At 33.7% G+C, this 14,079-nt stretch overlaps 1 protein-coding gene across 1 annotated transcript in view; it reads left to right on the top strand.

The window, feature by feature from the left end:
• RB1 (RB transcriptional corepressor 1) overlaps nt 1–14,079 on the top strand; it is a 173,862-nt gene that overhangs the window by 39,933 nt on the left and 119,850 nt on the right. Inside the window, exons 3-4 of the mRNA XM_008056952.2 lie at nt 7,824–7,939; nt 11,602–11,721. Coding sequence (XP_008055143.1) covers nt 7,896–7,939; nt 11,602–11,721 — 164 coding nt within the window. The 5' untranslated portion in view covers nt 7,824–7,895. The remainder of the gene's footprint in view (nt 1–7,823; nt 7,940–11,601; nt 11,722–14,079) is intronic.

The following is a 14,079-nucleotide window of genomic DNA, read 5'->3' as shown; positions in this document are numbered from 1 at the left end:
GGTGGGAGTGGAGAAAATGGGGAGATACTGGTCAAAGAGGCTTTCAGTTATATGATGAATAAGTTCTGGACACCTAATGTACTAACTGTACACATATACCTATGTGAAAGTTGGATTTATAAATAGGCACAGCAAGATATTAACAACAATAACTAATAATAAAATAGAACAATTATAATACCATGCTATAATAAAGTTATGTGAATGTAATCTTTCAAAATAACTTACTGTACTATGTTCACCTATTTTCAGATCATAGTTGACCATCACTAATTGGAACTGCAGAAAGGGAAACCATAGATACTGAGGGACTACCATAATCACATTGTATATACATATCAAAACATCATGTTGTATACCTTAAAGATAAACTTCTAAATATATCAATTATACTTCAATAAAACTGAAAAAAGTAATGTCAACTCATTTATTTGTTAGTGTTGTTTTTATTTTTTGAAGCAGTATGTATGATATTTGATACAAGTTGATATCTTTTAACTGTATCATTAAATCTGAGTTGTAGGATTTAGCTTCTGTCCTCAGTGTTTAACCTTGTTTCCAAGAGTGGTAGATATCAGCTTTGTAGCTGTTACAGAAATTTAGGGGCTGTTTGAGTATGGTGTTAGTTTTCTCTCCTAAATGGTTATATCTTCTTGTGTGGATCATCTTTGGACTTTGGGCTCAATAAACTGTACAGAGTTTGACCAGAAACTAAGTTCTCGATCAGTTGGGTATCACCTGCTCAGATAATGAGGTCTGTAAAGTGGTTTATATAAATTACCCTTACTGATACTCACTAGTTTGAGACCAATTTGTGAATGGGAGCTGAAGATAATTATAGAGCTAAGAGGCTTACCTGATATTTTGATGCTTCAATTGCTGCTTGTTTCTTTGAGCATACTAATAAAAAAAAAAAAAAGAATAAAAAGAGAAGAAACTCCTCTAACCTGCATTAGGGTATGGCTGCAGCCGCCCTTTGGTGGTGGTTTTTGTTGTTGTTGTTGTTGTCCTATGGGTGTGACTGCAGCCACAGCTTTGGTGGTGGTGGTGGTTGTTTTTTAACTTTTAAAAATTTCTATAACTTTAGAGATAAAATCATTTTTGGTTACATGTATACATTGTGTAGTGATGAATAAGTCTGGGATTTAAGTGTATCTATCACCCCCGCTAGAGTACATTCTATCTGATAGGTGATATTTTTCATAACAACATGTGGTATTTGGTTTTCTGTTCTTGTGTTGCTTCATTTAGGATAACATTTCCCAATTCCACCCAAGTTGCTACAAAAAACCCATTGTTTCTTTTTTTAAAAATAGCTGAACAGTATTCCATTGTATATATCCACCACATTTTCATTATCCATGGATCAGTTGATGGACATTTAGGTTGATTCCACAAATTTGCTATTGTGAATTGTGCTGCAATGAACATATGAGTCCAAGTGTCTTTTTTGTATAATGACTTCTGTTCCTTTGTGTAGATATCATGGAGTGGGATAGCTGGATCAAATGGTAGATCTACTTTTAGTTCTTTGAGAAATTACCATACTGATTTCCATAGAGATTGTCCTCGTTTATACTGCTACCAACATTGTATAAGCATTCCCTTTTCACTGAATCCACACCAACATCTATTACTTTTGATTTTTTAATGATGGCCATTCTGATTGGTATAAGGTAGCATCTCACTGTAGTTTTAATTTGCATATCCCTGACGATTAGTGATGTTGTGCATTTTTTCAGATACTTACTGGCTATTTGTATATCTTGTTTTGAAAGATTACTGTTCATGGTTTTTGCTCACTTTTTAATGGCTTTTTTTTTCTTGCTGATTTCTTTAAGTTCTTTATAAATTCCGGATGTTAGTTCTTTGTTGGATGTATAGTTTGCAATTATTTTCTCTCATTCTGTAGGTTCCCTATTTACTTTTTTGATTATTTTTTTGCTATGTAGAAGTTTTTTGGTTTAATTGTCAGGTATTTAATTTGGGTTTTGTATTTGCTTTTGGGGTCTTAGCCATAAGTCTTTTGCCTAGACCAATGTCCAGAAGAGTTTTTCATAGGGTTTCTTCTAGGATTTTTGTGGTTTCAAGTCTGACATTTAAGTCTTTAATTCATCTTGAGTTAATTTTTGTATATGGTGATAGTTTCAAGTTTCATTTTTTGGTATGTGGCTATCCAATACTCCCTCTTAAAAAAAAACCCATACAGCTTTATTTTTAAAGTATACATTTAATACTATGTTAGTACTGGACAGTACAAGATTCTTGGGGCACAGTAGTGAATTAGATATAATTTCTCTGCCTTCAGGATGCCGACAGACTAGCTGAGATAGGGACACATGAACAAGCAAGTAAATCACAGTTCAGTTAATAGCTTAGGTAGAGGTATATGCTGAGTTCCATAGGAGTGCTTAAGGGAGGGATTAAGGAGTGCTTAAGGGAGGAGTGCTTAAGGGTGCTCATCTTTTGGGCAGATTACCAGGTAAATCTCAACTTGCCAGATTCGTATTTTGTTGGGAGTAGAATCATCTCTCTCCTCACAGAAGCATTGTGTGACTAATGACTGATTCAACTGGTGCTTACTCTTTGTGTTGTCTCAAAAATGTGATTAAATACAAGCAAGGTTAGTATTTGCATTCTTCTTCTTGGCAGTGCCACTCTTGCCTTTTACTTCTATGTACATCCAATAATTTCCTTAAATTAGATTGCTGTCAGCTTATAATATACAAGAGAAAAGGGGGATTTTCTGGCATGTTAGCTTGCTATTCTGTTTGTTCCTACATATCACCTAGGTGAGAAATAAATCTAGGAGTAGAAGATAAAGGCAACTCTTTCTGTTGTTTCCTTGTAATACCTTCATATTTCATTTAATGTAACCATATTGCTAATTACTTATTACAATCTCATGAATTAAATGTAGGGATGTATCTTTAACTTTGAGGTAGAAAGCATATTTCTTATGGCTTATTTTCATCTCTCATCTTTAAAAAGTACAGAGAGTTTATTTTTAACTTTTAAAACAGCAATTTAAATTTGTTAGTTGTGATGGCATGAGTAGTAGTTCTTTTCTGATGTTTCAAACATGATGTCACCACTTGGTGGAGCTCTTTTATAAGTAAGTACATTGCAAAAAGTATGTAAATATAAGTTGTCACTAATTAGGGGTTATCATTAGATTGGGTTAAATGAACTCAACTAAATTATAGGAAGTCTTTTCAAGTACTAACTGTAGGTTTTGATTTATATATATAATTTTTTAATATATATAATTAAATTTTTGATATTTTAAAGATTTTTCTTTAGTATTCCTAATTTCTCTTCCTCCCACTTTATATACATTTAGCACTTTTTATGAACTTAAGTTTTCTCCTATTTTATAATTGTAGGTCATTTAAAAATGTATCTAGGATTAATGAAGGTAATAAAAACTTCATAATTCTACCACCTAGAGATAATATTAACATTTTGATATATATTTTTTGCTATATCTTCCCTATTTTATATTATTATTTTTGATTTTTCACAAAATTGGAATAAAAATAGACAAAGAATTCTTTATTCCACTGGTTTTTTTGTTAACATTATGTTTTGAATGTTATTCCATGTCCTTATAAAATTCTTTGAAACTGTTTTAGAGGTTTTATATTACTTATCCTGTAGCTGAATCACAAAATGTTTAACCATTCTGTTTTAAGATTTTTAGGCTCTTCTCATTATTTTTGCTATTATAAATCATTCTTTGAACTGTTACACAAAATCTTGACTCAGCTCTCCAATTATTTTCAGTTGCTAAATGTTTAGATATAAAACTGAGCTATTTTAAGGATCTTGATGTATATTAACAAAATGTCCTTCAATTAACACTCTTCTGAGCATTTTCAAAATATGTTTAGCATTTTCAAGATATGTTTCTTGAACAGTACTGCTTTTTTGTTTTGTTTGAAGATTGTTCTTTTCCCATTTTTTTTCCTCCATGTTTTGCTATGTCTTTTTGGTATTACTTCGGCTATGTAAGAATTACTTTTCTTCTGTTTTTAACAATTTTTAAAGTGCTGTTCCGAGCCCTTTTCATAATTTTCATCTACATTTTCAAGAAAATACATAAGTTATAGATTCTAGATTATATATTGATATTGAAAATAAGACCTGGAGTTTATTTTTTTATTTTTTAAATTTTTTGTCTTTATAAAATCATTTATATTTGGCAGCTTAAAGTATAGGGTCACCAAAAGATTGCCAGAAAAGCATTCCAAAGAGAGGGAACTATGTGTCCAGATGCATGGATTTTTTTTTAACTTTCATTGTAAGTATTTATTTATTTACCTGTTTATTTAATTTTAAAAATTATTTTAAAGATGTGGGGTGCAGTTCAGGATTAGGTATACAAGTGGTCATTGTACAGATTTGGGCCTCCCTTTGGTTCCCACTTCACATGGTTTCAGATCAGTTATCCTTATTGATGTTATGTGTCCCCCCGCCCCTCCCTTGGCAGTATTCCGCTATTACCAATTCCTTTCTTATAGTATTATGGTAAATATTCAGAGTCAGCATATGAGTGAGAACATGTGATACTCAGTTCTTTGTTTCTGTGACAGATCACTGAGTACTATAAACTCTAAATCCATCCAAGTTGCTGCGAAGTCCATCATTTTGTTCTTCTTTATGGCCGAGTAATATTCCATCGTGTACATGTATACTTTTTTTTTTAAGACAGTCGAGTTTCATTGGGCAGCACGGTTGGTTCAATGTTTTTCCTATTGTGAATCGTGCTGCAGTAAACATGCGTGCGCATGTATCTGTTTGGTAGAATGATTTGAGTTTCTCCAGTTATATTCCCAGTAGGAGGATTACTGGGTCATATGGAAGGTCAATTTCTAGTTCTTTCAGAAATTGCCACACTGTTTTCCATAGAGGTAGAACTAGTTTGCATTCCCTTAAGCAGTGTAGAAGTGTTCCCTTTTCTCCATATCCTTGCCAGCATCTTTTGTTTTTTGTTTTATTAATGATGGCCATTCTTACTGGGGTTAGTTGGTATCTGTGTGGTTTTGATTTTCATTTCTCTGACGATTAGTGAGACTGAACACTTTTTTCATGTGTCTGTTAGCTGCCCATATGTCTTTTTTTTGAGAAGTGTTTATTCTTGTCTTTTGTCCACTTTTTAAAGGGGCTGTTTGTTTTTTTTCCTTTCAGCATGTTTGAGTTCCTTGTAGATCCTGGATGTTAGGCCTTTGTCAGATATACAGTTGGCAAATATTTTTCCTATTCTGTGAGCTTTGTCTCTGCTCTCTTGATGGTTTATTTTGCTTTTTTTAAAAAAATTTTTTGAGTTGGAGTCTAACTCTGTTGCCCAGGCTGGAGTGCAGTAGCATGCTCCCGGTCACCGCAGCCTCGATCCTTTCTCCTCAGCCTTCCAAGTAGCCAGAACTATAGGCAAATGTTACTATGCCCAGCTAATTTTTTGATTTATTGTAGAGATGAGGTCTCACCATGTTGCCCAGGCTGATCTCGAACCCACAGACTCAGGCAGTCCTCTAGGCTTGAGCCACCACGCCCTGCCAGTTTATTTTGCTTTGCAGAAACTTTTCAGTTTAATAGATGACCTGGAGTTTAAAGGAGGAATCAGGCTGGAAAGCAGAATGAGATAAAGAACCATCTATATGAAGGTGATGAGGATGCTGTGGGAGTAGATGAGCCTGTTGAGGATAAAAGAGAATAGTGGAAAAAAGCTTGGCGTTGAGAAACACTGAAAAAGTTGTGAATGAAAAAGAGAAAAGAACGAGGGTGTATGTATTTCAAAGGCTAGGAAAAAAAATGACATGGGGTGATTGAAGGAGAAAAATTGCAGCTGTGTCTGATGCTGCACAGAACTATGTAATGTAATTTCAAAGTCAAATTTATTGAAATATAATATGATAGTTTTAAGTGCATAGTTCAATAAGCTTTAACATATGTATTCACCCATGTCATCACCACCATTACGATATAGAACTTTTTGATCACTCCAGAAGGTTTTTTCATTCCCTTTCTAATCCTTTCCTAATACTTCCCTCTAGTTTCCAGCCAGCCACTGATCTACTTTTTAACTTGAAAGATTAATTTTGCCTTTTCTAGAATTTCATATGAAAGGAATCATGCAGTATATCCTTTTGAGTCTGACTTTTTCTGAGTGGGACTTATTTTGTTTTGAGACTTATCTATGTTGCTATATTTATTAGCACTTTTCCTTTTTATTTCCACATATCATTCAATTGTGGGGATACACCACAGTTTGTTTATCAATGCACCTAGTTTTGAATATTTGGATTGTTTCTAGTTTTTGATCATTATGAATGAAACTACTATGAATATTCATCTATAATGTTTCATTTCTCTTGGGTATTAATATCTGGGAGCAGAATTGGAAAGTGTATGTTTATAAGAATTTGCCATACTTGTTTTCCACACAGTTGTGCCATTTTACATTTTCACCCGTGATGTTTAAGTGTTGCATTGTTCTATATTCTCACTGACCCTTGACATTGTCAATCTTTTAAATTTTAACTATTTAGTGAATTTACCATTGTAATATGTTTTAAAATATTTACATCCCAAATAGCTAAAATTGAGGAAAAGTTTACAGTTAGATGGTAGTAAACTTTTTATTATCCATAAAATGTGGTAATCTAAAACAATTATCCTCAAACTTTTATAATGAGAATCCAAACAAAGTTGTATAACATACTTTTCCTTTCAGTTCTATTGTATTCAGTTCTGTTGTATTCTCCAGCTAAGAGTAAGCAAATAGGCCAGGTGTGGTGTCTCCTGCCTATAACCCCAGCACGTTGGCAGGATTGTTTGAGCCTAGGAGTTTGAGACCAGCATGGGCAACGTAGCGAGACCTCATCTCTACAAGAAAAATTTAAAAATTTGCTGGATGTGGTGATGTTTAGTCCCAGCTATTTAGGAGGCTGAGGCGGGAGGATTGCCTGAGCCCAGCAGGTTCAAGCTACAATGAGCTGTGATCATGACCCCAACTCAACAGAGTGAAATTCCCACTTAAAAAAAAAAGAGTAAGCAAATAGTTCCAGCTGTTTACTAGAACATTAGATAATTTGACACTTCCTTTGTTTCCAATTTAATGTAATCTAAAATTTTTCTATAAATGTATATATTTAGCAGGTGGTGTTATTGTAGGGGGAAAACAATCTTCTAAAGATAATGAAAAGGTATTCTAGTGATAATGATAGCCATCACTCAGTAGGTATTAATTATATGCTAGACACTATGCTACTGGATTTATAAATATAATCTTATGTAGTTCTTACAAAGTGGATTATGTATTATTTTGATTTTACGAAGAAGGCAATTAAGAAACTCTGAGATATGAATTACACAAGTTTAAAAAATACTTGAATCTATATTGGTGAATGAATGAATTAGAGAATAGGAAAATAATCAAATAAGAAAATCGACTTTTTTTTAAAAAAAAAAGAAGTTATCTTTTATGAGCTCTAAAATCTCTTAACTTGGCTTTGATGACATTGGGTTTATTGGAAAATGAAATGAAAAGAACTGACTGACGCCTAAAGTTCCCAGTCAGTTACTTAATTTTTTGATCTTTCTAGTCCTTTTTTTTTTTTTTTTTTGCCTTACAATATAAAATTTGAAAATTTATTGTTAGTGTAGAATGAAATACTTTGAAGTATATACTTACTATCATAAACAGTTAAAAACACTTATTTTGTTATGGTAAAAAAGAAAAAAAAACACTTATACAGTTTCCACACAGTATCCAAGGTGTGAATGAATTAATGAAATATTTAAACTTTGTTTTCTATTTCCAGGAAGGTTACATTCACAAGAAAAAGGAACTGTGGGGGATCTGTATTTTTATTGCAGCTGTTGACCTGGATGAGATGCCATTCACTTTTACTGAACTGCAGAAAAACTTAGAAACCAGGTAAAATTTCTTATATAAATAAAGAACTCTGTCATTAAAGGAAACTACTCCCAGACTTTCCTCTTAATAAACTTTAAGGAATTAATGAGAAATGCTAAAATTAAGTAAAACAAAAAGGATTTGTGTTGAATAGTGAATTGTCATTCTTTCATGGAACCGTTAATGACAGTGTATTTATGCAGTGTTTAAAAAAAATGTAGTAGTTTTTGTGTTCTGGGAAAATTTTCATTTTCTCTTGCTATTCATTGTAATCTTTCTTAATTGTAACTGTTGATAAAGTGAACTAAAAAGCAAGGATTTATAAAAATAGGCTTGTTATATATTAAGACCTTTATAAAAGTAGTGTGAATTTATCTTAAAACAATTTACGTAAGATTTGTTGACTTAATATTTTTTTAATATGGTAGATATTTTAATTGCATGTTTTTTTCTGATTATATATTCAATTGAATATCCACTATAATACTTGAGCCAATAATTACTTAATAAATGTTTGTTATTGAGATTATAATTCTTATAAGGAGAACTAATTTGTTTTCAGTAATTCATGAACTTTTTCTTGAGAAATCATCCAGGAATTGCAGTAATCTTCTTTGCATCATATTTGCAAAATGCAACAGTAAATAATTTTCCAAGTAGGTAGTTATATATGTTTCTTCTTGAGTAAAGCCATCCAGAATTAAACATAATTGGTTTTATTTAAATTAAATTGTTGCATTTATAGAATACTTTTTCTTATTACCTCTCCATAAGATGAGGAAATGGTACTTACTTTCAACTGTTGGGGGAAAATAAATGTCAACCCAGGATTTTATATGTATGAAATCATTCTTAATGAATAAATAAGAAATCAATACATTTTCAGTGAATTGAGAAAAAAAAGAACTATTCTCAGTTCCAGCTTTTATGAGGTATACAGCAATCCTGTCCTTCAATTACCATGAAAACTGAACTGTTATTAACAAAGCCTTCTTTTTTCTAGGGACAACCTAAAGGAAGAGAAGGAAGGTGTTACAGAGAATTGCTAACTAATTGTTTATTGAAAATATCATTAACATTTGGAGATTTAAGACATATTATTTAAATATTGTTATTTCAGAACATGGAACAAATATGACCTAATGCAAGGTTCAGTAAATTCTGGGTATAAAGTCATTAAGTATTTTTTTAGAAATTTCTTTGTAGCCGGGCTCGGTGGCTCAGCCTGTAATCCCGCGCCTTTGGGAGGCTGAGGTGAGTGATTTGCCTGAGCCCGCGGGTTCGAGACCTGCCTGGGCAGCGAGACCTCATCTCTACAATAAATCAAAAAATCAGCCGGGTGTGGTAGCGCACGCCTGTAATTCCGGCTACTGGGAAGGCTGAGGCGGAAGGATCGCCGGAGCCCAGCAGGTCGAGGCCGCGGTGGCCGGGAGCGGCCACTGCACTCCAGTCTGGGTGACAGAGTGAGACTTCAGCTCAAAAAAAAAAACAAAACAAAACAAAAAAAAGAAATTTCTTTGCAAACACATTATGGTAAATCTTTCATGAAGTTTTCTATATTTGGAATGCGCTTTGTAACATGTCCAACCAAATACTCAATAATTTGTGAGATGTAAATGTACAACTTGGAAATAGAAATATAAGGCACACAGTTCTTTCAGATGAATTGGTTTTAAGTGATATTATTGCTTGCATATGTGATCAAATGAAGATGTCCACTGACAGAAAAAACAAGATATATTAAGATTAAGTATTACATATTTTTATTGCTGAGCATATACAATAAACTGTATATACTTAAGCATTTAAAAAAATGATTGTATGATATTCTAGCTAATTCTTTGCCCCCAAGATAATATAACTAAAAAACTTCAAAAATAAAATTATATTAGACCACCATAGTTTTTGAATTCTGCATATATACTTTTATAAGACACATACTTCAGTATGCATACATATAACTTTATTTTTTATAACTGTACATCATTTATTCTTGAAAATGTTTTCCAGCCTGACAGCAGACACTATTTAATCAATAAGATAAACATATTTCACCAATTTTTTACCATATCTCTTTTAAAATTTACATACTTTTGCATCCTTCTATGACCTCATTTCTATGGTTGTTGCTAAACTTTGGGTCTTAGGTAATAAAAAATTCACTGGAACATTTTGTCAAGTCTGAAAGGGTCCTTCATGTATGTCACACTCTGTCCAGCTTCCCCCATAGCTGTAATTTATCGGAAATGCTCTAATGGCATTTTATGCATCTTCTGCACCTCAGGAGGCTTGAGGACCATTGCGTGTTCTGAGAGTAGTTCTTTAATAAATGCTATTTTGAGGCTGATTTCTTTTTCTCTGAATATAGCTGCACATTCACTATATTTTCTTTTCTAGTCGACATGTTCATCTACTCTTTATCATTTCTATACCTTCTTTATTTGCTTTTTCACATAGCTTGTTATGGCTACCCCAATCCTTTCTATATCACAGGAACTTTTAGTAGCTTTCTTTTGGGTTGTGCCTTCTGCTGATTAGCTGAAACTTTTGTTTTCTCATTTCTTAAGGTAAGTGTCTGATTGGTTCAGCCCATTTTTTGAGCAGGGGCAATAACTCTTTGGTTGCTGGGCAACCTATGAATGGGTCTGTTGACTAGCCTTTAGTTCAGTTAGCTGCTTGTTATAATTCCTTACAAAAACTTGATTATAAATGAATGTGTGAGATGCTGTTGTGGTTGCTATCTCTAGTGCCCTATAGAACAGTGTATGTCTTGATGTTTCAAATAGGTTAATTTTTTATAGAAAACAATAACAAAGAATGATTTAAAGTTATTATTTAAACTACTTAAATTTTTTAAAATTTGCCTTCCTTTCCTTAAAATAACTCAGTCCTAAAATCACGGGTGAGGCAAAGAAAGTATGAGTCTGAGTGTGCATCTATGGGAGGGAGGGCCACAGGGTCCAGAGCAGGATGTCAGAACCAATGTGAGGTGAGGAGGGCATCCATGTGGAGGGGGTATGTCCTTGGATGTGCAGCCTGATGTTCAGTGTCAGAGACCAAGCAGGTGACTGGTGCAGGTGGTTGTACTACAAGTGAGATAAGGAAGGTAGCCTAGTATGGGGAGTCAAAGCCCTACCATGGTGAGAAACATGCCCACATGGAGAGGCAGAGGCAGTCCAGAATGGGGAGTCAGTCTAAACAGAAGAGAATAGTGTCCACATGAGAGAGTGGTTGGCTTTGGACATAGAAGATGGTTACTGACAGGAGGTTTGATTAAATGAGTAAATAAGTTAAGGATGAATGGGTTCTAGGTTTCTCTCAAAGAGGAGTTATAAATTTGGTAAGGGAAATTCTAGAATGAACCATATTTTTTTTATTAGAATGGAATAAGTGAATGTGAAATCATGTTTTTTAAAACATGGAGACAGATATAGAAATAAATAATACATAGGTATCTATCTTCGTGACCCTTCTTTTTTCCTATATTCTCAATAAGAGGATAAAAGAACAGGCATATATAGAGGTGTAAACTGAAGACTAATTGTTTTTACAAAAAGTAATTCCTTCCAAAGGATATAATAGTGATTTAATATAAACCAGAAACCTTTTCCATTGAAATATCTATTATTAGAAAATGAAATAACACGTTTTAGTTACTGATTGGCATTTTCTATTCTTTGTAGTGTCTATAAATTTTTTGACCTATTAAAAGAAATTGATACCAGCACCAAAGTTGATAATGCTATGTCAAGACTATTGAAGAAGTATAATGTATTGTGTGCACTCTACAGCAAATTAGAAAGGTAAAGTAAATATTTTATTAGGGTTACATCCTGATTTTTTTATGTCATTGTTCATACTTTGATTCCTTCTGGGCATTATTACATATTTAGTAAAGTTATTAAGAATTCCCACTTATACTTGTCCCTTGTGCTATTAGTTTCTTACTCTTAGCTTTTTAAATTTATTTAGTCATATGCATTCTGAGTGCTTCCTCTATAGTTCATATGCATTCTGAGCGCTTCCTCTATAGTTAACTGCTTTACTATCTTTTCATGTGTCTCCTTTATTTTAGAAAACTTTAAGTTTAGATTCCATTTTAGTGTTCTCTGACAGAAAACTTCTAGTTCTGAATGGAATAGTGATGTAAATTTTTTTTCACTTTTCATTTTACTTTTAATTTCTAGATAGGAGAACATATTTGATCAAGGCAATGATAATTATCTTCCATGGAGAAATTGAAGTTTGTAAATTTAAACTTCTTTCTAATGGTATTATTTAGCTTAAAAAGAGAAAACATACTAGCAATGGAAGGTGTATGTGACCTCTACTACCAAGTAATGATTTGTACTCCCAATGGTGGATTTAGAAGACTTTTACCCATGACAGTTCAGCTGAGAGAATAATGAATAAGCTTGGGTTAAGTTTGTTTTTGTTTGTTTGTTTGTTTTGAGTTGGAGTCTCACTCTGTCGCCCAGACTGGAGTGCAGTGGCCACGCCCGGCCACTGCAGCCTTGACCTGCTGGGTTCCGGTGATCCTTCCGCCTCAGCCTTCCAAGTAGCCGGAATTACAGGCATGTGCTACCACACCCGGCTGATTTTTTTTTTTTGATTTATTGTAGAGATGAGGTCTCGCTGCCCAGGTGGGTCTCGAACCTGCGGGCTCAGGCAATCCACTCACCTCAGCCTCCCAAAGGCGCGGGATTACAGGCTGAACCACTGAGCCCGGCTGGGTTAAGTTTTTTATATACTCTTCATGTACACTGTAGTCCCCTACCCCCAGCATTACAGACCTTAGTATTACAAGTGCCTGTTACTATGTTTTGAAGCTCATTTCATTTGAATAAGAGGATATGAAGGGAAGTTGATGTTTTAGCCAAATAAGAAATTGTGTAATAGGGTGGTAAAGGGAGAAGGGAATAAGAGGCTTGTTCTTGGATATTCTGAAGAGAATGAGGATGGAACTGGAAAGAAGCGTTTTCTCAGAAGGGTGCCTGTATTTTTTTTCCTTTCTTTCTTGGTTGATGAGTCACTAAAACTTCAGGGATGTGATGGAAGGTGAGAAAAGGGAAGAAAAAGCCCAAAGGCCTAGGGCTTTCAAGGGAATGTATTTTCTTGCTCCTGTTTTAAATTATAGTATGGTAGCATTGGCTTTTTTTTTCTTTCTTTTTTTTCCTTGAAGAGAATAGAAACTTTTTGCACAGGAACAAAGGGAAATTTTTTTATTAAAGAAAATAAATTAAGTAATTTGCATAAGAAATGTGAACAAATTTTATTATTTTTGGAAAACAAAGGAAGGCATACAAAAGAAAATATGAATCAGCCAGAATTTCAGCACTGAAGATGACCACTTTTCATATTTTAGAATGTTTCTTTCCTTTGGGTAGTATTTTACATTGAGTAGATCATATTATACATATATAATTTTGTGGCTTTTTAAATTTGCCTAATAGTGACTTCCTAAATACTGTCCTTTAAACTTATTTATAATTTCTTAATTCATATCTGGGAGCTTATTCTAAGAATATGATCCTAAATACAAAATAGCTTTAGAGTTTTTTGATTTTTTTTTTAGTTGGAGTCTTACTCTGTTGCCCAGGCTGGACTACAGTGGAATGCTCATGGCCACCGCAGCCTTGACCTGCTGGGCTCAGGTGATCCTTCTGCCTCAGCCTTCCAAGTTATTGGAACCACAGGCATGTGCCACTACACCCGACTAATTTTTTGATTTATTGTGGAGACAAGGTCTCATCAATTTGCCCAGACTGGTCTCGAGTTCGGGGACTTAGGCAATCCTCTCTCCTTGGCCTCCCAAAGTGCTGGGATTATAGGTGTGAGTCACCATGCCTGGCTGCTTTAGAAATTTTTGTCACAAATATTATTTAGACCCCTGAACAATTGGAAGTAACCTATTTATTCACAACTGAAGTTCAACAGTAAAATATTATAAATAAAACCCAAGCGTAAACTACTATAGATATAAAATTTGATGAGGGATAATAACAATAGGGAAGAGTGTTTCTGATGTTAAGTAAATAAAACAGGATATACTGTGATTATAACTGTATGTAAGGAAAAAACCAGACCATCAGTGCATGGAATTAAATGACTGAAAAGTTTACCAAAATGTCAACTGAGCTTTTATGAGTAACTTAACACTT

This window comes from Carlito syrichta, unplaced genomic scaffold, assembly GCF_000164805.1.
Source record: "Carlito syrichta isolate Samal-C Ts95f unplaced genomic scaffold, Tarsius_syrichta-2.0.1 Scaffold302582, whole genome shotgun sequence".
Taxonomy (NCBI): domain Eukaryota; kingdom Metazoa; phylum Chordata; class Mammalia; order Primates; family Tarsiidae; genus Carlito; species Carlito syrichta.
Note: the sequence above shows the minus strand (reverse complement) of the source record. Positions and strands in the feature narration are given on the sequence as shown.